The sequence below is a fragment of the Lutra lutra genome, chromosome 3 (genome assembly GCF_902655055.1).
Source record: "Lutra lutra chromosome 3, mLutLut1.2, whole genome shotgun sequence".
In the NCBI taxonomy this organism is placed as follows: Eukaryota; Metazoa; Chordata; class Mammalia; order Carnivora; family Mustelidae; genus Lutra; species Lutra lutra.
The window spans coordinates 182,425,952-182,451,744 of NC_062280.1; the positions used below are offsets into that span (position 1 = coordinate 182,425,952).

Consider the following 25,793-nt stretch of genomic DNA (forward strand, 5'->3'; position numbering starts at 1 on the left):
AGGTGAGTAATACATTCACAGCACAGTTGGGAAATGGGTCTGTCTGGAGTGGATGATTCATGATGGGGAGTAAAAAGGGGAAGGGTATAGAGGTAAGGTTGGAAATAAAAATCCCAGAAGCCATTCTGAGAAGTCTGAAACATGTCATGGAAACATGTCTTAGAAAGCACTAAAACTAAATCAGGAGATCTTGTTCTAGGCCTAACTTTGCCTCTTGCTTGCTCTGTCATTGAGTAAGTTAGTGTACCTCTCTGGCTTCAGTATCCTTGTGCATGAAGTGAGAGATGCCAAATGACCATGACAGCTCCAAGGTCTTGGCAAGACTGGATCCTGTGGAGAGAAACTATGAGTGAGGGAATAGCATGAAGGAAGAATAGTTTGGGCAAGATGGGTCTGGAAGTAATGCACAGAAGTAGGCTTGGAGATAGCCAAGTAAAAGTTTGCAGTATCAACCAATTACTGGAGGATGTACTGTTGGAGTAAGGGACTGCCAAAGGAAATGGGAAGATAGGGGAAATTTAGAAGGTAATAGCAATCAGACTTAGAGACTTGTAGAAGTATTGACTCACATATAATGCCATTATTTTGAACTTAAGTGATTGGATATTAGAGTCGAATTAGAATAAAACTATATTAAGGATAAAGCCAGTGTGAGACAAAACCAAATAAAAGCCTACTTTAGGGGGTGCCTGGGTGAATATCAGTTAAGGGGCATGCTCTTAATTTCAGCTGAGGTCGTGAGATCAAGCCCCATGTCAGGCTCCACACTGGGCATGGAGTCTGCTTAAGATTCTCTCTCCCTCCCTCTTTCCCACCCCCAAACCTGCCTCCAGCCCCCATATGCACACATGCTCTCGCTTGCTCAAAAAAAAAAAAAGTTCTTCTTTTGGCTTTATACACCCTAAATACCTTCCCTCCACTGCAAGAGCTGCCCTTTAGTTTCATCCTTAGGGTCTACACCAAGGATTCCTAGAGTCTGAACTTGCTCAGGACCCTTGATATTTACCCCTCTATAATCAACAAGCCATACTGGGTACTTGATCATCACAACTTTGGAGGTATTCATTTTCTCTTGCTCTGTGTGACAAACTACCACAAACCCAAAAAATAGTACCCAGGTATTCGCTCACAATTCTGTAGGTCTAAAGTTTGGCCAAAACATGGCTGGGGTCTCTGCTCATGGTCTCACAAATCTCAGATCAAGACTTTGACCCCTTGAATACCCTCTTCCACTCTCATTCAGGATTCGGGATTCTTGGAGAATTCAAGTCCTTGTGATTACAGGACTGAGGCCCACATTTCCATGCTGGCTGTCAGCCAAGGATCACTCTCAGCTCCTCAAGGCCACCTAGGGCCACTCTCTGCTCCCAGAGGCTATGCACCTTTCAAGCCATGTGGCTTCTTCCATCTTCAAAACTGGCCATGGAGAATCTCCCTCATATCCAATCTCTCTTCCACTTGGTTCTGACTTTGTTTCTGACCCTTAGACCCAGATTCAAATGGCTCATGTGATTAGCTTCTCAAATGAAATCAGAAGTCCTTGTTGGGTTTTATAAGGTCCTTTATTTTCTGAGACCAGGTTTCCCTTGCAGCCACACTTCCAATCACATTCTGCTTCTCCCATTCACTCACTCCATTTGTGATCCTGGAACATGCAAACCTCTGATTCATGCTCCTTCCATTAACTGTCCTCTGAAGGGAATGTTCTGCCTCAAAAACAAAACAAAAAACAAACCACACAGAAACCTCTCCCACATCACCTCAATTGTATCTCCTCCAGAGGGCCTTCCTGGAACCACCTTGAGCATTCTTCATCACTTTTATCTGCTTCATTTTTATCAATTATGTATTTATTTATTAGTATCTTTGACTCTGTTTTTAACATATCTTTAATTTTGTATTCACTTGTTTACTTATGTATTTATTTGTTGACTTGCCTGTCTTCATTCCAGTGAAATAGAAACTCCATGAAGGCAGGGGGATTTGTCTGTTATGTTCCCTCTCTTGTGTTTAGCATAGTTTTTTGACACATAATAAGTATCCCAATATATTTGCAAGGCAAATGATGTAAGTGTTTTTCTTTCATCCTTAAATCATTTATTCAGCTCTCATTTGTGCAGTAAACACCATGTGATCATGATGCAACAGTCTCTGTGCCACAAGCTGGGTATATAAGGGTAAATACAATACACGTGGTTCTTGCCCTTTTGAAATTTAAGGAGTGGGGAGTCTGGGTGGCTCAGTTGGTTAAGCATCTGCCATCAGCTCAGGTCATGATCCTTGGGTCCTGGGCTTGAGCACGGCATTAGGCTCCCTGCTCAGCATGGAGCTTGCTTCTCCCTCTTCTTCTCTCTCTCTCCCATGAATGAATAAATAAAATCTTTTTTAAAAAAAAACTTAAAGAATGGTAAAAGACATAGACAAAAAAACAAAAAATGCCACAAAGAGCCAACATAGTATGTTTTAGGAACACAAAAGGGCCAAATCTCTCTAAAGAACAAAGAATTACCAGAAAAATTGAGATCTGAGGGAACTGTTGAAGTTAAGGGTTGGAATTAGGTTAGGGAGATGATAAAGATTGGTTTTCCACTTGTGTGGAGAAAATGGAAACGTTCAAACAAACTGGTTTTTAATGTCCTCAAATTTTACTTAATAACTAATTTAATCCCCAAATTATTGCCCCAATCAAGAAAAGTATATGTTTTTATTTGGTAATCTCACTTGCTACTTCAGATCAAAGACATTTGGATTTTTTTAAAGAAAAAATATCAAAAAAGAAACAACTCCCATATGAGCTATTTTTTCCTTTGAATTATCACATCATGCACTATCAAATCCAAATAATGCAAAAGATAGTTACCAAGGATATATCATTTGCATAAAGGTAAGTAAGTAAGTATACCATTCCCCCAGGGATGTATAATTTTTTACAGAACGTGGGTCTGTACGCACATAATTAAAATACAGAACAAGCAACGAGAAAAGTACTTTAGGAGTGATTCAAAATGCTTTGAAAGTAGAGAAGACAAGGAATAACATTATTTGATTGGCTAAATGAGTTTACCACATATGCAAATAAAGAAAAATCTAATTCCTAAAGCCTTCAGAATTAAAGAATTTTTAAAATTCCTAGAAGTCACTGGCGACTCACAGCAAAAAAAAAAAAAAAAAAAAAAAAAAAAAAGTATATATTCAAGATAGTTGTTTTTTTTTTTTTTTTCCCAAAAGAAAGGTTAAGAATGTAAAAAAAGAATTAAGGAAAAGATCATACAAGTAGCTTTGTCTCATCTCATCTGAGATTGAAGGTGAAATTTCAATAATGAGGATAAAAAATGTCATCTTGTTTATATTTTAAGCTAAAATGAAGAGTGAATTATTAATCTTCACCTATAACTATCAAAGGATTATCTCAGGTTATGTGGACATTCTCATATGAGAAACCAGAGCTCTACCATTTGTTGTTTATATATTCCCCAACAAAATATATTCAGAATAATCAAAAAACTTGAAGGAAAATAAATTTCCCTGATAGATTCCTTACCATTGGCAAGCATGTTTTAGAACTCAATTCCTCTATTATCTTTCCTTATCACAGTAATATGAAAATTAGAAGCCTATCCATATTTAGTAAAATAGAACTTTCATAGTGCTGCATATAATTTCTTGGAAGATTTTAGCAGGAAAATATTCTTTATTTCCAGTAACAGTTATATGAAAATTGTAGTAGCAGATCTTCGCTTGATTCCTTATAACATAGTGCCATCTAGAGATTAAAGCTGATGTTGCTACAAACTACATTAACTACAACTTAGCTTCCAAATTATAACATCACATTTTATGACTAATAAGTCCAGTGGGAGGAACTGTAGTAGCGGATATCTATATGAAGTAAACTTGAAATAAATTAACAAGCACATACATGAGCGAATTTACATCTAATATATCAACATCTGATCATCACATTGTGTGGCCTCTCCTTTGGGAAGTATTCTATTCATTCCTGTGCTAATATGTCTAGTAGTTTAGTGACACACCACAGTCTTGAGGCAAGTGAGATGGAGGCATAAGAATGTATATTTGATTAGATTTGCTAAGGAAGCTTAATCAAATTTCCATGATGAAACAAGACAGTTTTTGTCATAAATATGACGTATGTTTTAAGTGCCTACCTACTAAGAGCATGTGTGTAAGTTTCCTGAGGGCTGCTATAACGAATCACCGTACATTTCATGGCTGGAAATAACCAAAGTTTATTCTGTCATAGTTCTGCAACCTAGAAGTCTGAAGTCTAGGTGTAGGCGGGCTGCACTCCCTCTAGGGACTCTAGGGGAGACTCTTTCCTTGCTCCCAGATTTCTTGTGGCTATTGGCATTCCTTGAATTCCTTGGCTTGTGGCCGCATCGCTCCAATTTCTATCTTGATCTTCCCATCACCTCCTCTCTGTGTGTAGCTATGACCTCATCATTTCATAATTGAGGAAGCGGCTTATATGCACAGATCAAAAATTATCCAGATCATAGTTTCTCAACCTAGATAATGTTGACCTTTGGGCCAGATAATTCCTTGTTGTGAGAGATATCCAAAGCAATTTAGAATATCCCTGACCTCTACCCATTAGACGTCAGTAACACCCGCCTCTTAGCTGTGACTTAGAGCCTGCTGAATCAGACTGCAGATTCTGGAAGGGCCCGTAGCTGGCTCTAGCCCATCACAGCCAGAATCCATCTACAGTCCTGCCGGCCCAGGGATCATGCAGGAGACTCTACCATATCCTTGATCCCAGCTACAACCCTGGAAACAGCTCTGTACCACTGAGGACTGAGTCATAGCCCCCTTTGGCTTGATCCTGTTGCCAGCATCATACACCAAGGGACCTGGGAACAGTCAGGCCCACCCATGCATTGGGTAATAGGAAGTCAGAACCTGGTCCCAGCTGTGGACCCTCAAGTGGCACATGAACTAGCTCCATGCCCTGTCAGCCGTGGTCTGAGAGCCCCTGAAGCTAAACCTGGCAAACTTAGAGAGACTAGAGACTCTGAAAGGACCTGTAACTGGGCTCTTATCCCAGCCACAGTATGCGAATGGTCTTGCTGGCACAGAGGTGGTGCAGGAGACATTCTTCTCTCTGCCCCTAGAGAAGCTAAAAGGGCCCTTATACATGGCTCAAGCCTTCTCCCAGTCACGGTCTGCCAGTAATCTTGAGCATCCATGGTCCCAGTGGGACACATTTCCATTTGCAAGCCCAGAGATCCTGAAGGACCATCCAAACCCATCACAGTCACACAGTTTACTAGCAGGCCTGCCAGCCCAGACACCCAATAGAAGACATCTTGTCTGCATTTCCAGAAATCTTAAAAGGACCCTATCCTCAGCTGTAGCCTCTCCAGCTGCAGTCTAGTCCAGTCCATCCACGGACCTGGCAAAAACTCCCACTCATGTCTCCAGAGCTAGATCTGCAGATGTCAGTTTTGTTCATTGTTTTCGTTGTTGTTGTTAATTCTTTTAGCACAAGTAGACAGTGTGTCACAATGTCACTGTCAATGTTCTGTTTTTTGCATATGACACCAAAAGCACAAGCATAAGAGCAAAAATTTATAAAGTGAGTCTACATCCAACGAAAAAGCTTCTGTACAACCAAAGGAAAAGTTAACAGAATGAAGCAGAAACCTATGGAATGGAAGAAGTACTTGCAAAGTATCTATCAGATAAGGGGCAAATATCCAAAATACGTTAAGGAATTCACACAACTCTATAGCAAATCATCATCATCATCCAGTTAAAAAGGGGCAGAGGACATGAGTAGGTATTTTTTCCAGAGAAGATATAACAGTCTAGGTATGTATGCAAAGGCAATGATTATAAATTACTATCTGGAAGAGATACTTGTATGCCCATGTTTTACAGCAGTATTCACAGTAGCCAAGATACAGAAACAATCTCAGTGTCCATCAGTGGATGAATAAATAAAGAAAATGTGATACTATAGAGAGAGAATGGAATATTATTCAGCCATGAGAACAATGAAATTCTGCCATTTGCAAGAACATGGATGGACCCTGAAAGCATTATGCTGAGTGAATTAAGTCAGAGAAAGATAAATCTGTATAACGTCACATTTGAAATTAAAAAAAAAAAAATAGCCAAACTCGCAGAAACATAGAATAAAATGGCAGTTGCCAGGGGTAGGCATGGGGGAAATGGAGAAATGTTGGTCAAAGAGTACAAAGGGCATGCCCATTCATTCATAAGATGAGTAAGTTCTGGGGATCTAATTAATATTCAGCAAGGTTACAGTCGTTAACAGTAATGTATTTTTTTTAAGATTTTATTTATTTATTTGACAGAGAGAGATCACAAGTAGACGGAGAGGAAGGCAGAGAGAGAGAGAGAGGGAAGCAGGCTTCTTGCTGAGCAGAGAGCCCGATGTGGGACTCGATCCCAGGACCCTGAGATCATGACCTGAGCCGAAGGCAGCGGCTTAACCCACTGAGCCACCCAGGCGCCCCAACAGTAATGTATTATTTACTTAAAAATTGCTGAGAGAGTAGATCTTAAATATTCTCCCCACACACATATACAAAAATTGTAATTATATAAAAATATGAATGTCTTCATTAATTAACCTTATGGTTATCAACCTTACTGACTCATTTTATAATACATACATGTGTCAAATCATCATGTTGTATACCTTAAGCCTACCTAATGGTATATGTCAGTTAACTCTCATATAGCTAGAAGTGGGCAGGAACAAGTTGTCCAGATGATTATTACAAACACTATGAGCTGAAATTTAGAGGAGGAAGAAATCAAAATGGGCTGGATTATTAACGAAGATTTCATGGAAGAAATGAGAAGTGAACTATTCACTGGATGAAAAATAGCACTTGGAATTGTGAAGGAGATCTGGAAAACATTACTGGCTAAGGTCCTCTTACTGAGAGGCACTGTGAGCTTGTTAAGACTGAGGGCCTTACCACACTCATCTTTATGTGCAGTTCCCAGCACAGCCCCTGGCATAAAGCAACTCTCAAAAATGTCTGTTAAGTCAATGAAGTCAATGACGTTAAATTAATAGATCGCAATCAGAAGTGAAGGGTCTTTGATAATAAACTAGGGAATCTCACATTTATTTTATTGGTTATGGGGAAATCTTGAAGGGTTGCGAGTAGGAAAGATAAACTGAGTAAAGAAAGCAGGGGCATATAAAAAATTATTGGAGAGGCCAGAAATAAGATCAAGCTAAGAAATTATTCAAATAGTCTTGCTATGAAGTAATGACTTTGGGGACCAAGATAATGACAGTGGGAATTAAATTGAGGTATCAATGACAGGAAAAAATAATTGTCATGTTTTCTTATTATTGTATTTGGATAAGATGGAGAAAAAGGCATAAAGGAAAACATTCAAGTCAGAGCAACTAAGACAATAGGTTTTGCTCACTTGAGGAAAATAGGGAAGTAGAGAGAGGGAGACAGATGAAGAGCGTGAGATGAAGATGCACATCCTGGGGTTCCTGGGTGGCTCAGTGGGTTAAAGCCTCTGCCTTCGGCTCAGGGCATGGGCCAAGGTCCTGGGATCGAGCCCCTCATTGGGCTCTCTGCTCTGCGGGGAGCCTGCTTCCCCCCTCTGCCTGCCTCTCTGACTATTTGTGATCTCTGTCAAATAAATAAATAAAATCTTTAAAAAAAAAAAAAAAGATGCACATCCAAGAACAGCTGTTCACTGAGATGCAGGACAGACTGTTTTTAAGCTTAGGGTAATCATCCAAAAAAGTAACTATAGTGGAGAATGGAGCTAAATAAATCTGAGATAATTCATGACCAATTTTAAGAATTGCTTACTAGATTTTAATTTCCTTAGAAATTCACTAGATCTTTTGGACCCCTGAAAAAAAAATTATTTTTGCAAAGACTTGTAGCAGTTAGAGTTCAAAATCATGAGTTCTGTTTTTCCTCAATGACTCTCAGACTAAAAGGGTAGGCAATTCCAGATTGCTGCATTATTCACATTCTAACATGCCAGCCACCCTTTCCTCTGGATATGTTGATGTTGAGGACACAGAAAAGTTCAAATCAACAATTATTTTAATATAAAAAACAACTTTGAGGAAAAAGCTTCTGTAAAAGAGAAAAATTTAAAATTCATTAAACAACTGGATTTTTTTCATTGTTGCCAATAGTTTATGCAATCTGATTACTGAAGACTTATAAAAATAACTGTATACTTATTTTATTTTTTCATTTTCTATTTTGTAATTTTTAGACTATCATCCTTTATAAGCATTTTAATGTTTTCAGTTACCGTATGATTTTTTTGAGAGCGGAACATCATAATTAAGAAAATAAATTCTTTTTTTTTTTTAATTTTATTTTTTATAAACATATATTTTTATCCCCAGGGGTACAGGTCTGTGAATCGCCAGGTTCACACACTTCACAGCACTCACCATAGCACATACCCTCCCCAATATCCATAACCCCACCCCCCCTCTCCCAACCCCCCTCCCCCCATCAACCCTCAGTTTGTTTTGTGAGATTAAGAGTCAAGAAAATAAATTCATTTTAAAAAATGATCACTAGGCTAGGAATTAGTGAATGGAGAACACAGGCAATTCAAACTCCAAATCTGCTTTAAAAAATGGAGATTTTCTTCTATATAGGTGATTACTTAATTATCTTATCTGTTTAATTGTCTTATCTGTTTAGAAGTAGTTTTAAAATCATGACTTGGTCCATCCATGTTGTCACCAAATGGCAACATTTCGTTCTTTTTATGGCTGAGTAATATGTCATTGTATATTTTTAACACATCTTCTTTATCCTTCCTCTATCCATAGACATTTAGGTTCATTCCGTATCTTGTAAATAATGCTGCAGTGAACACAGGGAGGCACATATCTCTTCACACTGGTGTTTTCATTTTCTTTGGATAAATATACAGAAGTGAAATTGCTGAATGGCATGGCAGTTTTATTTTTAATTTTTTTCATTTTTATTTTTTTGGGAGGGAAGAGGGGGCGAGAGAGAAAATCCCAAGTAGGCACCACACCCAGCACAGAGCCTGATCGGGGGCTTGATCTCACAACCCTGAGATTACGAGCTGAGCCAAAATCAAGAGTCAGACACACCAACTGAACCACCCAGGAGCCTCAACTGTTTTTAATTTGGGGGGTAAGTCCATTTTTTCATTGTGACTGAACCAGGTTATATTTTAAAATTTTGTATCATGGCAGATGGTAACTAGACATATCATGGGGACCACTTTGTAGTGCATAAAAATATTGAATCACTATGATACATGCCTGAAACTAATAGAATATTATATGTCAGTTATACTCCAGTTTAAAAAAATCATAACTTGGTATTCCTCTAGTCAATACATGAGTACATACACACTGAATTCTGGTGTTCTGGTTTGGAGAACAATTTTTTAAGAAGAATCAACTATCAAAATCAGAGCTAAAGCCATTATTTTGTTGAAGTTTCTAATTAAATTTACTGTTTATTTGTGAAAGAAAAAATACATATGTTGTTAAACTCTGACCCAGATAGCAATATAAAATGAGAATTAAGATGGACTGGAAATAACTTTACATTTAATCTCCCTCCCTTCAAAAACTAACTAAATAAAAAGCTTTTTTAAAAAAGGGTGCAGTGTTTCTTATAAATGTTCTTTAGTTACATATTAAAGACAATTTCCCTCAAGAGCCATGCATTTGTCCAATAATTTAATTTAAAAAGTGCAGTAAAAAATGTCATCAGTCTCACCACCCTTTTGAAGAGTTTATCTGAATTTCAGTCATCACAGATGGACCCCATTTCTAATTCCAGGCTTCACTGGGAGCCCAAATATGTATAAGCCTGGAAAGACAGCTGACTCTTGAGGTCTTGCGGTGTTTTGGTTCATTATTACAGGAGGCTTGCATTTTGTCTGAAGCCCTCTGGATTGTATGCTTCAGAAATATACTCCACAGTTAGGTTTGGGATGGGAGAAGACATCCTTTTCTTCTGTAGAGTGAAAGACGGACTGTTGTGAACTCGGGCATGTTCTTGGGTAGACTAATTTCATGAACAAATACCCGAACTTAAAAATGTGAAAAGTGATTCCGTTAAAATCACTCAGGGTGGGCACTCCCTTCATGCCCTCCCAGGCTCACAGAAACTGGCATAAATGATAAATTGGGTGAATCGTAAGTGGAGCTGCCCACACTACATGAGGACGGGGACTCAGCTAGAGCTAGACCCACCAAAGGTCAGATCTGAGGAAAACTAAGACGATGGTTGCCTTTGGGAGTGGAGGCAGTGTTGGCTTATCTTTAAATTTAAGAAAATCTCGCAATCCTAATGTCAAGTAACCTGACTTTAAAATATTAACACAAAAACCTTTACAAAACATACAGGACATAACACATAGATCAGTACGGCTAATGATTTGGCCCAGTTTGTGCTTCCCATTGTTGATTGTATTGTTGTGCTTAAAATACATTCTTTATTTCAAGGTATAAGATACAATGATTATAGAGAAAGACAATTATCCTATGATCTCCCTGATATGAGGAAGTTGAGAGGCAATGTGGGGGGGTTGGGGGGTAGGGAAGGAAAAAATGAAACAAGATGGGATCGGGAGAGAGACAAACCGTAAGAGACTCTTAATCTCACAAAACAAACTGAGGGTTGCCGGGGGGAGGGGTGTAGGGAGAGGGTGGTTGGGTTATGGACATTGGGGGAAGGTATGTGCTATGGTGAGTGCTGTGAAGTGTGTAAATCTGGCGATTCACAGACCTGTACCCCTGGGGCTAATAATACATTATATGTTAATAAAAAATAAAAAAATTTTTTAAAAGATACGATGATTATAACTCTATATAACAAAAGTGCATAGGGGCACCTGGGTGACTCAGTTGGTGAAGCATCTGACTCTTGATTTCAGCTCAGGTCAGGATCTCAGGGTTGTGAGATCGAGCTCCACCTTGGACTCTGCTTGGCAGGGAAACTACTGGAGATTCTCTCCCTCCCCTAATTGCACACCCTCTCTTTAAATATATACATACATAAAATCTTTTTTTAAAAAGTTTATACCACCTCCTGATATAAACTGTACAGTCTTTTTACTAGATCAATTACAAATGAAATTCATGACAATGCAGAATAAATTTTTGTAGTTGTCATTTAGAAAATTCATTCATTCGTTCAGCATACATTTGCTGAACGTTTATTATTTGCAGGTACATCCTAGCTATCCTCAGGATACAAATAAGAAAAATACATGGGGGGCACCTGGGTGGCTCAGTGCGTTAAGCTTCTGCCTTCAGCTCAGGTCATGATCTCAGCATCCTGGGATCGAACCCACATGGGGCTCTCTGCTCAGCAGGGAGCCTGCTTCCCCCCTTCTCTCTGTCTGCCTCTCTGCCTACTTGTGATCTCTCTCTCTCTGTCAAATAAATAAAATTAAAAAAAAAATACATGGACTTCCAATTTAATATGAAAATGAAATTTGCAAATAAGTAACAATGATACAAATTTATGAGCCTTTTGAATTAGGAAATTTTTTAAAGCTGGAATATAGACTCAAAGAGAAGTATATGATTATCCCAAGTAGAATGTATTATTCATTAAAAGATTCTTTGGGGGAGGCAGTGCTGCCAATGCCCCGGCGGAGAAGCTGAGGTCATCACTGAATTTTGAAGTATTTTAAGTGGATACAAAACTGTTTCAGCAATGCAGACAATTAAGTGTGTTGTTGTGGGCGATGGTGCCGTTGGTAAAACCTGTCTCCTGATATCCTATAGAACAAACAAATTTCCATCTGAGTACGTACCGACTGTTTTTGACAACTATGCAGTCACAGTTATGATTGGTGGAGAGCCATATACTCTTGGACTTTTTGATACTGCAGGGCAAGAGGATTATGACAGATTACGACCACTGAGTTATCCACAAACAGATGTATTTCTAGTCTGTTTTTCAGTCGTCTCTCCATCCTCATTTGAAAATGTGAAGGAAAAGTGGGTGCCTGAGATAACTCACCATTGTCCAAAGACTCCTTTCTTGCTCGTTGGGACCCAAATTGATCTCCGAGATGACCCCTCTACGATTGAGAAACTTGCCAAGAACAAACAGAAGCCTATCACTCCAGAGACTGCTGAAAAGCTGGCCCGTGACCTGAAGGCGGTCAAGTATGTGGAGTGTTCTGCACTCACACAGAAAGGCCTAAAGAATGTATTTGACGAAGCAATATTGGCTGCCCTGGAGCCTCCCGAACCGAAGAAGAGCCGCAGGTGTGTGCTGCTATGGACGTGTCTCCAGAGCCCTTTCCGCACAGCTGGTGTCAGCATCATACTAAAAGCAATGTTAAATCAAACTAAAGATTAAAGATTAAAATTCGTTTTTGCAATAATGACAAATGCCCTGCACCTACCCACATGCACTCGTGTGAGACAAGGCCCGTAGGTATGGTCCCCTTCCCCCTCTCAGTACTAGTTAATTTGAGTAATTGTGTATTGTCAGAAAAGTGATTAGTACTAGTTTTTGTTTTGTTGTTTCAAAAAAAATTTTTTTTTGTTTTTTTTTTTGTTTAAAAGCAAGGCATGCTTGTGATGACTCTGTAACAGACTAATTTGGGTTGTTGAAGCTGCTCCCGGGCTCTATCCACTCTGGAGAATGATCTGGGACATTTAGGGTTTTTTGTTTTTGTTTTTGTTTTTGCGGGGTGGGGTGGGGTGCGGGGAGTGTGTGTGGGGTTTGTTTTTATTTAGTTATGTTTTTTAAATTCATTAACCATCAGATAGCCCTTAAGGGGAGGAGGACTGATTGATTCCACATTCCACTTCCTAGATCTAGTTTAGAAAACTTGTTCCCCACCTGATGCTCTTAGGAAGGAGTATAGTAAATGCCTCATTTAATAACATACTCCTTTTTGAAAGTTGCCTTTTCTCTCCACCCTTGAGTAGGTCCAGTATTTGATGAAACTCATGAAAGTGGGTGGAACCTGTCTTGCCCCTCCTCTTTTCTAGGATGCACTATATATGTGACTGTGACTTTCAAGGAAATTTGTTTGCCATGTGCTGATTTTTTTTTTGAAGTTAATTTCTAACTTCTTTCACTGATAAATGAAGAAAAGTATTGCACCTTTTGAAATACACCAAATGGATTGAGTACGTAATTAAAAAACTTTTTTTTCCCCCTGTCAAAAAAAAAAAAAAAAGATTCTTTGGGGGAAAAAAGTAATTTCTGCTTTTAAAAAGGCGTGTGTTTGGGGGTGCCTGGGAGGCTCAGTTGGTTGGGCATCTGACACTTATTTTTGGTTCGGGTCATGATCTCAGGGGTCATGAGATCAAGCCCTGCATCAGGCTCTGCACCCAGTGGAGAGTCTGCTTGAGATTTTCTTTGACCCTCTCCCTCTACCCCTTCTCCCTTGCCTCAAATAATTAATAAATAAATCTTTAAAAAATGAAAACCGAAAATGGGTGTATTTGGGTCTCCAACAGTGTTAGATTATGAACACTAAATTTCTGCATTATGTTTAGACAAAGAACACTTAAAGCAGGAGAAAGCAATCACCACTAGTCTTGAAAACATTTTAAAAATTCTGACATACATTGTATAAGTTATGGAAATAAACTTTTTATATCCAATAGAAAATCTGACATTTCCTACACACTAAAATGTGAATGCTACTTTATAAGCAAACCCTTTCATAAAAACCATGCTAATAAAGACAATGGCAGGATACATAAATCTTCTAGTGCCTTTCAAATCACATGCTCTCAAAAATATTAAGTAACAGCAAACTGAGAAAGAAAGGAAATAATCTCAAACTCCTAATTCTACAGCAAGAATTTTTAAAAAGTTGACAGTTTTTATCTTTTTATTTAGTGAAGCTATATATAATAATACTAAAAAGCAAGATGTTTATAATCAGGGATGCCTAGGTGGCTCAGTCAGTTAAGCATCTGACTCTTGATTTCAGCTCAGACCATGATCTCAGCATCCTGAGATCAAGCCCACTGTCAGCCTCCGTGCTGAGTGTGGAGCCTTCTTAAGATGCTCTCTCTCCCTCTTCCTCGGCCCCTCTCCCACTCCTGTGTGCACACCTGTGTTACCTCTCTCAAATAAATATTTTTTTTTTAAAAAAAGAGGTTTATAATCAGACTTTTATAACCAGACTGTATTTTAATCTAGGCTCTAATTATCAGGAGTACAGTCATCTTTTCAAAGCCTTAGGTTTTAAAGTCACTGAACGAGATGAAAATAAGGTACACAAAAATTACCCTTGAAATCTTTTTGAGAATTGAACCACACTGGAAAACAATATACCATTTCTTAATAAATCATAATCATCAGTTTTCTTTGTGCCTTGTTTCTTTTGTTAAGTACCAGATAAATTAATCAGTGTGTGTTTCAAGTTCACATTGTACAAAGTAAGTTAACTCTAGATTCTCAGAAGTGTTGAGAATGGAATAACTGGTGATATCATCAAAATTTAGTGTTATCTTGCTTCCTGTCTTCTTCCCTACGACCATTAGTGAATTCACAAGATTGCGCATGTATAATTTGATTATAAAGATAGATAAGCTTCCTTATTAATAATTAATGAAAATAATATCTTTCTCAGAACTTTTTGAGAAGACTAAATTTTATGTTATATAGTAATATAGTACTCAGGACAGTGCAACAAATAATTTTTCTACAAATAAATGTTAGTAATGTTAACAAAGTATTACTTTTCAATTTTGAAGATGGGGCAAAGGTCTTCCCACACTCTAAAACACACAGAAAGCTATATTTTTAAGGGAATAATATGACAAATCTTGTGTTTTAGAAGGCTGTGATATTATATTTTCTATTTGCCTCTCCAGATACACCCGTATTCTTTTCCACTCTGCTCTGTGCCCTGGAAGGCAAAACTTTAGGGACTACATCTATGAGGCTCCCTGGCTTTCCTTTTCAGTTTGACCAATTAAAGGTCATGGCAGGAGCCTAACGGGGAAGAGGAATAAAGGTCAGTATCTATTTCCCTGTTTCCCTCCAGGCCATGGATCAGCAATACTCTGTTACTTTACCAAAGGCCACAAATTTGTCATGTGGACTCCTACAGTTAGAACTCTCTCTTCTGTTTGGGAAGGTGCTTCTGTCCCTGGCTGCTACAGGTAACGGCTCCCCTTTGTTGCATGGAGGATAAATTGGAAGGGAAGAAGGATACAGAGAGAGTCTTTAGAATTACTTGTAGACAGGAAATAATGAGGATCTAACCAAAGCAGTGGAAAATGAGTTGGAGAAAACATAATAGAAATAAGATGCATTTAGAATATATCTCTACAGGAGACAAAATAATTGTAATTGAATGAAAGAGCAAGGGAGAGAATTCGTCCAGGATCCAGGAGGATGCCCAAGCATTCTGCTTTAGCAAATCAATGAATTTATCAATTTATCAATGAAGATTGAAGTTGATGCCATTCCCAGACAGAGAGGTGTTACCAATCTGATTTGTGATTTTTGCCTGGTTTCTATAATCATTCATTTGGAAATTTGATCATTTGCTTCCTTGAATTGGCTCTTGTATTTTATTCAGCATTCACTAGGACCTCACCTAGTATCCCTTGTGAGACTGTGCAAATTATTTGGATAAAAGGCTTTATTTTTGAGTAGTCAAAAGTTTTAGAGCATAATTTAAAGAAAATGGTTTTTTTTTTTTTTTTAGTTTTAAACAGCTCTATTGAAGTGAAATTGCATAAAATAGACTGCATTTATTTGAAGTGTACAATGTGACAAGTTTTGACATATGCATCTGTGTGAAACCATCACTACAAGCGAGACAATTAACATATGCGAGACTACCCAAAGTTTCCTGTTGGCTTTTAGTCAGTCCTCCTTCCCACATGGACTTCAGGGTTGTTTCCAGGATTTTTTTTATCTAGATACATAAGTTTGATGAGAGTGATTATATTTCCACTTAAACTCCTAATCCTGCCATAAAAATTAGCAGATGCTCATACTCTTGAGAATCTCAAAATTAAAAGATAAGATTAAATGAAATTGGAGGGGCACCTGGGTGGCTCAGTGGGTTAAAGCCTCTGCTTTCAGCTCAGGTCATGGTCTCAGGGTCCTGGGATCAAGCCCCACATCGGGCTCTCTGCTCAGCAGGGAGTCTGCTTCCTCCCTCTCTCTCTGCCTGCCTCTCTGCCTACTTGTGATCTCTGTCAAATAAATAAATAAAATCTTTTAAAATAAATAAATAAATAAATAAATAAATAAATAAATAAATGAAATTGGACTTTTGAAAAAAACTTTTATTACTTTCTATTTTTATGACTTTTCTGTTTTTTAACTAAACTAAATTTATGTATCCTAGGGTTCATTTTAAAAGAAACCTGAAAAAAAATATATCACCCATTTGCCTTAAGGACATAATAAACTAGATAGAAAACATCTTGATGGTAGCCTAACTCAGTTTTATCCCTATATCTAGCATCACATGCACACAGAGTCCTGTATTTGTTAGAAAAACCATCGTCCTCTTTCAGTCCGGTGGCATGAAAACACTAGACAAAAACGCAAGGATATCATGAGAACAGAAAATAACAGTGGAAAATGTGTTGAATTAAATTTAGAGGGTTCCATACATGTTTGTGAGCCTAAAAATTCAACTAATATTGAATTTCAGTGTAATATTCCAGTAGACTGGACCCCAATATCTGGACTGCTCTTGATCATTCTGAAGTTTTGTTTGGGTTTCCTCCTCCTGTTGTCCTAGTTATCTGGAGATCATCCTGTGAAGAATCATGTATGTGGAAAAGTCAAATTTGTCTTAAATAAGTATTTTCTTCCGTATGGCTTCAGAATGATTTTCTTCTGTGCCTGGAGGAGAACGAAAAGCACTTATTCCTCCAACAGGAAGCCTGGAGAAATACCCAGCTTCGCTGTGTGGTCACGTGCCGCTTCCTGTTACATTCCAGGAATTGCTCTTGGGTATAAACAATCATCTTCCAGGGGACAGACCATGGCTGCATCTGCCTTGGGTATCCCTCAAAACTTGCCGAGCATGTGAAATATCTGACCATCGCTGTTAAATTAATTCTGGTAGAGCATAAAGTCTCCATTTGTGGAATGTATCACACTTGTGTCAAGTTCATTCTGGTAAGCACAACTTTTAGGCAAGCAAAATGCATTATTGATTGGATTCTATGCATCTTTTGCCCCCATTAAAGCATTCTTTGATTGTTTTACCATATTGAAAAGCATGTTTGACAAGGAAATTTCCACAAATCTCTTTTTAAGCTTTTGAGAGTCTGCCAACAATAATCATAATAATGAAAACCTGCCTATAAAAATACCCACAACATCATAAGAATATAAGAATATTTAATTTGAGATATTGAAAAATTGAACACAACCTTCGGAATAATGTATGTTCATCATGATTTAGGAGTTTACTGCACAAAGACATAGAAATTTATGCACGATGACTAGAATAAAGGTGTAGGCAAGACATGTCCATTCCAAAGCTGATTAAAGCTGTAAACTGTGTTGTTCAGTAGAGGAGCTACTATGTTAGCATAAATTCAAATTAATTAAAATGACACAAAATTAGTATTTCAATTCCTCAGTCCCACCAGCCACATTTTGGGTGCTCCATAGCCATGTTTAGAGAGTGGCTATCATAGTACATAGCACAGCTGTAGAACAGTTCTGTCATCTCAGGAAGTCCTACTGGACAAAGAGGGTATACAAAATCTAATAGATAAAGAAAAATTAAAGGAACTAGGATTATTGCTCTTAGGAAAAAAAAAAGGAAGGAGTGGCTTGACAACATATGAAGAAGTTTTATGCCATTTCTCTACATTTAAACATTTGAGTGACACATCTGATTTTTTAAACTACATTGATTAGAAGTTTTAACTATCATTAAATAGTACAGAGGGGCAAAACTAGATTTTATGGGACCTCAAGCTTATATAATTTGGGTGGCACTTTTAAGGGAAAGAATAATAAAATTAGTCATTTGAGAACATTTTTATAGAATGATAAAAAACACAACAAATTATAAATTTTAAAAAACTGACAGATATCACAAACAAATTCAAGAAGCAACATTTTTTTGACTTCCTAACACTCTTATATTGCCTACATCTTGCCTCTTCATATGATAATCTTCTCATATAACTTTATAGGAGAGCTTGATTTTACCTTCAAGCATGGTCAATTAAAATTTGTTTTTTATTATTGAAGTTGGGATGCACAGGCATACACTTTTTTAAAATATTTGTAGATTTGTGTCCTACAAACATATTCTGATAAATTCTCCAACAAAAAGGAAAAGTATATGTGATGCATTAATAATTTTATATGCTACATTTTCAAGTATTCCACATAGAGAATTTTTATTTTGATTAGGTATTGATGAGAACCATTTCTTGCTTATAATTTACAAATCTGAAAAACTTAAAAATTTGCCATGGATTAGCTTCCATCTCCATATACTTTTCAACCTTTACTTGTCTCTTCTTCCCACATAGGTCCAATGAAAAGGTCCATAGGATGAACTCATATAATTTTATAGTACTTGGCCCTAAATCATCATTTCATGACACCAGGTAAGTCACCAGTGGGCAGTAAATAGGAATATTCCTGGAAAGGATTCCAGCTAGCAACAACTGAACTACATATAGAGGTGACTATGAACCATAGAAAAGTATGTTCCACTACACTCAAACTAAGTATATCCAACACTCAGCTTCCCTTCACCTGAATCCCAGAAATGCTCATGGTGGGTCTACTGCTGTCACCAAGGGAAAGCATGACAGAGTATACACAAGAGCACAAAATGATAGTTTAACTGAGTGCAACTAAAATAACTTACTTTTTCAAATTTTACTTCAAAATTTAACTTTTGAAACTTACTTTTTCAAATTTTACAAAAACATATGACCATGTGATGCAATACTAGGATCCCTCCCAGGGCCTTGGAAAGTATCTATGCAAATGAGGAGCTATGAAGCTAGATTCCATTAGTTTCCTGGTAAACCCATCTCTGGCAAAGGATGCTTTCTTCACTGACACATCAAGTAATAAAGACTGAAATAGAAGGATTCTGATTAAATGTATGATAGATTTCCTGACACAGTTGGGGAATGTTGACGTGACTTACTAGATACAGACTCACAAGTTCAGTATTCAAGAAGCTGTTTAAATTCCTTTTTAGTTCTTTTGCCTTTGTTTAAAATATACTGCCGCAAGATAAGTGGTACCTTCTAAAATCTTCATGATCTAATATCCACATTTCTGTAACATAAGTTAACTGAGAGAGGGTCAAAGTGACACATGTGTATGTTAAATAATTCTCTGTAATATCAGAGAAATAGAACCATTACTGGGTGAAGTCTATTTTAAAGGAGTAAATGTTAAAAGAAAATAAAGTAACACTAGCCATCCATTTTACTTATCCTCAACTATTATTGATGCTTTACTAAATCCTTGTTCAACCCTTTGCTAAGACCAGAACAGTTTTTTCTACTCTCTCTGTTGTCAGGTTACTTACAGAACTCTAGTGTTATGTGGCTACAAAAGCATTTGGGTTTTTTTTTTTCTTCTCTAAAAAGAAATAGCCAATGTTTCTCATTTCCTTCTTCCCCCCACCAGTCTCATATAATACAAACAAAACAAGGTACCCTAGGAAAATGATGGGTGGATATCAAAGAACAGCAACTCACCAGCACTCTCCTCTTTCCAGCCTTCCTGCATGAGCAAGGAAGAGAGACCATAGATCATAAACCCCCAGCAACCATGGACCCCCTAATTGAGTTTTCTCTCCTGCAACTGCTATTCTGTAGTTTCATTACATAGACTGTATCACTCTAAACTTCTTCCCCCTCTGCCCTAAAATTGCCAACTCAATAGCCTAGCCCCATTCATTTGTTTCTGGATCAACACAGTGGAACAGACACATCTGCTCATTGATAAACTCACCTAGTGAAGGAGCATATACAGTAAGCCCCCCCTTATTCATGGGGGATACATTTCAAGAAGCTGAGTGGATACCTGAAACCATGGATAGTACTAAAGCCTATATATACTGGTTTTCCTATACATACACAATATGATAAAGTTTAATTTATAAATTAAGTACAATAAGAGACTAAAAACAATAATAAAATAGAACGATTATAATAATATACTGTAAGAAGAGCTACATGAGTGTGATCTCTTTCCCTCTCAAAATATCGTATTGTACTGTACTCACCCATCTTCTTGTGATGAGGTGAGATGAGAAAATACCTACATGATGAGGTGAAGTGTCTGACATGGGCACTGTGATGTAGCATTAGGCTATTACTGACCTCTGATACTGTGTCAGAAGGATCACATGCTTCCAGATAATGGTTGACTGTGGGTTACTGAAACTGGGGAGAGTGAGACCATAGACGTGTCATGGGGGTGGAGGGGAATACTATAGCTTAAAATGTTAGGCTTATATTATAACAGAACTTTAAACAGATGCATTTGATCAGAGCACATCAAGTTTCCTATAAAGTGACATGCAGTGGTTTCTCCATAATTAGAAAAAGATTACTAGCTAAGACTGAACTTCTACAAAGTATAATTTATATAGATGGTTTTAAAATCAACAAAGATTTCCTCTGTGACCATAAGTATTGCACATCATCTACAAAAGTAACTAGACCCTATAGAAGACTGCAGCCTAGTTGAACAAAAGGATGTCAAAGGTCCTTCAGATAATAATAACAGAATTAAGCTGACAACAACAAAAGTCAGGGAAATTCACCAAAAAAATAATTGTTATATGACAGTATACAGATTTAGAAAAATGATCCAAAGGAGTTTGAGTTACAATTGTGGGGGTGGATGGTAAGAAATGAATTAAAGTAAAGGGCCAGAAAAGCTTAAGATGTTGGGGGCAGAGGGCGGGGTGGATCCACTTGGTTTCTGGTCCCAAGTGACCAGGGGAAATACTGGAAGAAAGACTTAAAATAAATACTAAGGATAAGAATATAGATGTGAAGCTCAAATACAAATTAAATGTTTTGTACTATAGATAATGCAACTCCAATTGGAAAAAACTTTATAGATTAATGAAGCAGCGGGTAGCAATATTTTAGCAGAAGTAATCTGGCCATGCTATCAATATCATACCAAATATAGAGGGAAGATCAGAGGTGAAGAAATTTATTCTATTATTAGAACCCCATATGTTGAAGCATTCCTGAGTTCTGAGAAAAATTTATTTGGTCATGAGGAAATATTTTTCACTTATTAAAATAAAATACATGAAATAGCATTTGATATAAGAATTTTATGTCTATACGTATGGATGAGGTTGATAAAAGTTTTTCTTGATAATGGAATCCTAGTCATTTTATTAATTATATTATTTATTGAGTGATTCCATGTGTCTAGAACTATGTCAGTTGTTTTCCATCCATTTGTGTGTCATTTTATGCTTATAGTAAGCCCTTTTTGTTTTACAGGAGATGAAATTTAAGCCTACAGGTGGCTACTTGCCCATAGCTACAAAGTAGTAAGTGGCAGAGCAAGAATGTGAACTCAGTCAAAAAAAAAAAAAAGTGAACTCAGTCTGGCTCATTTAAAACTGGCACTCCCACCACTAGTTTATTCTGTCTTATGTAATAAGATTTATTATATAATAAGTCAAGAACTTTATGATCTTCCTATTTATTCTAGAAGTAATTCCATATAATGAAAAATCTGTTTCTTTAAATGGTGTAGAAATCTCCTGGAGAACCTAATGTGGCTAGCTGTGTTTGCATGGTACACAATATTTAGATATGAACCTTCACATTAATTAAGTCACATGTATCCACACAGTATCTATTATAGTCTAGACACCAAGTTCCTGAGCTAAAGAAATTATATGACAACGTTCTTCCTCTTAATCTCTCACATTCTGATGGGAACATAAGATTGTAAACAGGTACATTAAAATATCTGGAATGAAAAATGTACTGGAGTTACTCGACAGTAGAACAGGCAGAAAAGAGAATCAGCAAACTTGAATAGAACCCCATTGAGATTATCCAGTCTGAGGAACAGAAAGTAAATGAATTTTAAAAATGAACACAGCCTCAGATAAGTGATGGACACCATCAAGCATATCAGCATATGCATAATGGAAATCCCAGAAGGAGAAGAGTGACTTAAATGAGCAGAAAGAATATTTGAAGAAATGGTGGCTGAAAATATTCCAAATTTGAAAAACACTAATTTATAAACAGGGGAAATCTCAATAAACTCAAAGTAGGATAAACTCAGAGATCCACATCTAGACACACCATGATCAAACTATCAAAAGACAAAGAGAAGATCCTAAAAGCAGCAACAGAGTAGCAACATATCATAGCCAGGGTAGCTTATTAAGACTTACAGCTGAGGGGCACCTGAGTAGCCAAATAGTTTGAGCGTCTTGCTCTTAATTTCAGCTGAGGTCATGATCTCTGGGTTGTGGGATTGAGCTCCCCCATCCCAGTGGACTCCGTGCTGGGCATGAACCCTGATTGGGATTCTCTCTCTCCCTCTGCCTCTCCCACTTCCTAAAAAATATAAAATAATTAAAAAAAAAATAAGATTAACATCTGGAGTACCTAGGTGACTCAGTCAGTTAAATGTCTGCCTTAGGCTCAGGTCATGATCTCAGGGTCCTGAGATTGAGCCCCATGTTAAGCTCCCTGCTCATCAGGGAGTCTGCTTTCCCTCTCCCTCTAGCCCTACCCCTCTCTGTCCCCACCTCGTGCACGCTTATGCTCTCTCTCTTTCAAATAAACAAACAAATAATCTTTAAAAAAAAATTAAGGGGCGCCTGGGTGGCTCAGTGGGTTAAGCCTCTGCCTTCGGCTCAGGTCATGATCCCAAGTCCTGGGTTCGAGCCCCGCATCGGGCTTTCTGCTCAGCAGGGAGCCTGCTTCCTCCTCTCTCTCTGCCTGCCTCTCTGCCTACTTGTGATTTCTCTCTGTCAAATAAATAAATAAAATCTTTTTAAAAAAATAAAATAAAATAAAAATAAAATAAAAAAAATTAACAGCTGATTTCTCCTCAGAGGTCATGAAGCCATAAGGTACTGTATTGAATGAAGAATCTGTCAAATGAGAATTTCATATCTAGCAAAACAAATCTTCAATTGCCAAAAGAGAAATTAATGCATTTCCAGATAATCAAAACCTAAAATTATTTGTTGCTGGCAGACTATCCTACAAGAAATATTAGAGTCCCCAAACAAAAGCACATTAAACTAACTCTAATCCACATGAAGAAAGAAGGAGCACTGATAAAACTAATTACATAAGCTAATATAAAAGACAATATAAATGCATTTTGGGTTTTTTTTCTCTTACCCTACTGGAAAACAACTACATAAAGCAATAATGATGAAACTGTGTTGATAGATTTATAATGTATATAGATGTAATTATAATAGCAATAACAATACAAAGGAGGGAAGATGAAATGGAGCTGTCCTGGAGGAAGATTTTACATAACATTCATATCAAATTGGTATTGATATGAACTAAATTGTTACAAATTAAGGTGATAATTATAATCTGCAGGATTTCGTATATATGAAAGAAATAACAGTAACTAAAATGGTAGGTTAGAAAATATTTAAATTAGAAAAGGTGAAGTATATAGAACTGAAGGGATAGATACACGATTCAACAATAATATATGTGGACTACAATGCCCCACTTTCCTAACAGGTAGAACACCTAGAGACAATATTTATTCACACTTCACCAAATGTTAATAATTAGTGAAATCCTTACAAGCTCATTCCAAAAAATAGAGTAGATGGGAACATTTCACAACTCATTCTGTGAGGCCAAAACCAGATGAATATTTGATGAAAGAATGGCTGAAACATCCAAATTTGAAAAATGTTTATTTACAAATACAAGGATCTCAACAAACTCAAAGTCGGATAAACTCAAAGCCCTGAGAACCAAACCCAAATGAAGACACTGTAAAAAAAAAGTTATATGTTGATAATACCTTATGAATGGACACACAAAAATCCTCAACATAATACTATCAACCTAATCCAGCAAGGATTTTACAGCATTACCAGGTGGGATATAACACAGGAATGCAAGGTATTTCAGCATATGAAAATAAATCAATGTAATACATCATATTTATGGGATTAAGGACAAGTGCCATACAATCATCTCAACAGACACAGCAAAAGTGTTTTACAAATTTCATGATAAAAACACTAACCAATTAGGAATAGAAGAGAATAGGCTTAAATTTGGTACATGCTTTCTACAAGAGACCCACAGTTAATATCATACTTTATGGTGAAAGATTAAAAGCTTTCTCATTAAAATTGGGACAAGTATTTTGTCAAATGTTTTTTCTTAGTCAGCTGAGAGAATCATATGGTTCTTGTCTTTTATTAATGTGCTTTATCACATTGATTGATTGTGAATGTTGAACTACTCTTGCATCCTGGGAATAAATCCAACCCTGTTGTGATGGATAATCCTTTTACTGTACTGTTGGATTCTCTTGGCTAGGATCTTGTTGAGTATTTTGGCATCCATATTCATCAGAGATATTGGTCTGTAATTCTCCTTTTTGATGTGGTCTTTGCCTGGTTTTGGGATCAGGGTAATGCTGGCCTCATAGAAAGAGCTGGGAGTCTTCCTTCTATTTCTATTTTTTGAAACAGCTTCAGTAGAACAGGTATGATTTCTTCTTTAAATGTTTGGTAGAATTGCCCTGGGAAGCCATCTGGCTGGACCTGGACTCTTGTTTTTTGGGAGGTTTTTTATTACTGCTTCAATTTCATTACTGGTTATTGGTCTATTCAGATTGTTTTTTGCTTACTGTTTCAGTCTTGGTTTGTAAGTTTCCAGTAAATCATCCATTTCTTCAGATTTCTTAATTTGTTTGGCATATAGTTTCCAGTAATAATTTCTAACAATTGTTTCTAGTTCCTAGAACTAGTCATGTCAGTCTTGAGCTCTTCCCTTTCTTTAATTATTCTGTTGATTTGGATTTTTTTCCTTTTCTGGATAAGTCTGGCCAGAGGTTAATCAATCTTGTTAATTCTTTCAAAGAACCAGAGCTTCTAGTTTTGTTGATCTGTTCTACTGTTTTTCTGGTTTCTATTTCATTGATTTCTGCTCTATTTTTTAGTATTTCTCTTCTCCTGCTTGGTTTAGGCTTTATTTGCTGTTCTTTCTCCAGCTCTTTTAGGTGTAAGGTTAACTTGTGTTTTTGGGATTTTTCTAATTTTTTGAGAGAGGCTTGGATGCCTATGTATTTCCGCCTTAGGACCACCTTTGAAATATCCCATAGGTTTTAGACTGATGTGTTTTCATTCTCATCAGTTTCCATGAATTGTTTAAGTTCTTCTTTAATTTCCTGGTTGACCCAATCATTCTTTAGCAAGATGATCTTTCACTTCCAAGTGTTTGAATTACTTCCAAATTTCTTCTCGTGATTGAGTTCCAGTTTCAAAGCACTGTGATCTGAAAATATTCAGGGAATAATCTCAATCTTTTGGTATCTGTTGAGACCTGATTTAGGAGGTATGTGGTCAACTCCCGAGAAAGTTCTATGCATACTTCAGAAAAATGAGTATTCTGTTGTTTTAAGATGGAATGTTCTATATATATATATATATATCTACAAAGACCATCTGGTCCAATGTGTCATTCAAAGCTCTTGTTTCTTTGTTAATCTTCTGCTTAGATGATCTATCCATTGCTGTGAGTGGAGTGTAGAGGTCTCCTATTATTAATGTATTATTACCAA

At 37.1% G+C, this 25,793-nt stretch overlaps 1 protein-coding gene across 1 annotated transcript; it reads left to right on the forward strand.

Moving 5' to 3' along the window:
• The first annotated feature begins 11,641 nt into the window (after positions 1-11,641).
• LOC125094750 (cell division control protein 42 homolog) lies at positions 11,642-13,188 on the forward strand. The gene has a single exon (XM_047720229.1). The coding sequence runs from the start codon at positions 11,721-11,723 to the stop codon at positions 12,372-12,374; it is 654 nt and encodes a 217-aa protein (XP_047576185.1). The 5' UTR covers positions 11,642-11,720; the 3' UTR covers positions 12,375-13,188.
• Positions 13,189-25,793: the final 12,605 nt, after the last annotated feature.

Bases quoted from the DNA above. Each gene is read 5' to 3' on its own strand.
- LOC125094750 (XM_047720229.1), top strand. From the start codon at position 11,721: ATGCAGACAATTAAGTGTGTTGTTGTGGGCGATGGTGCCGTTGGTAAA.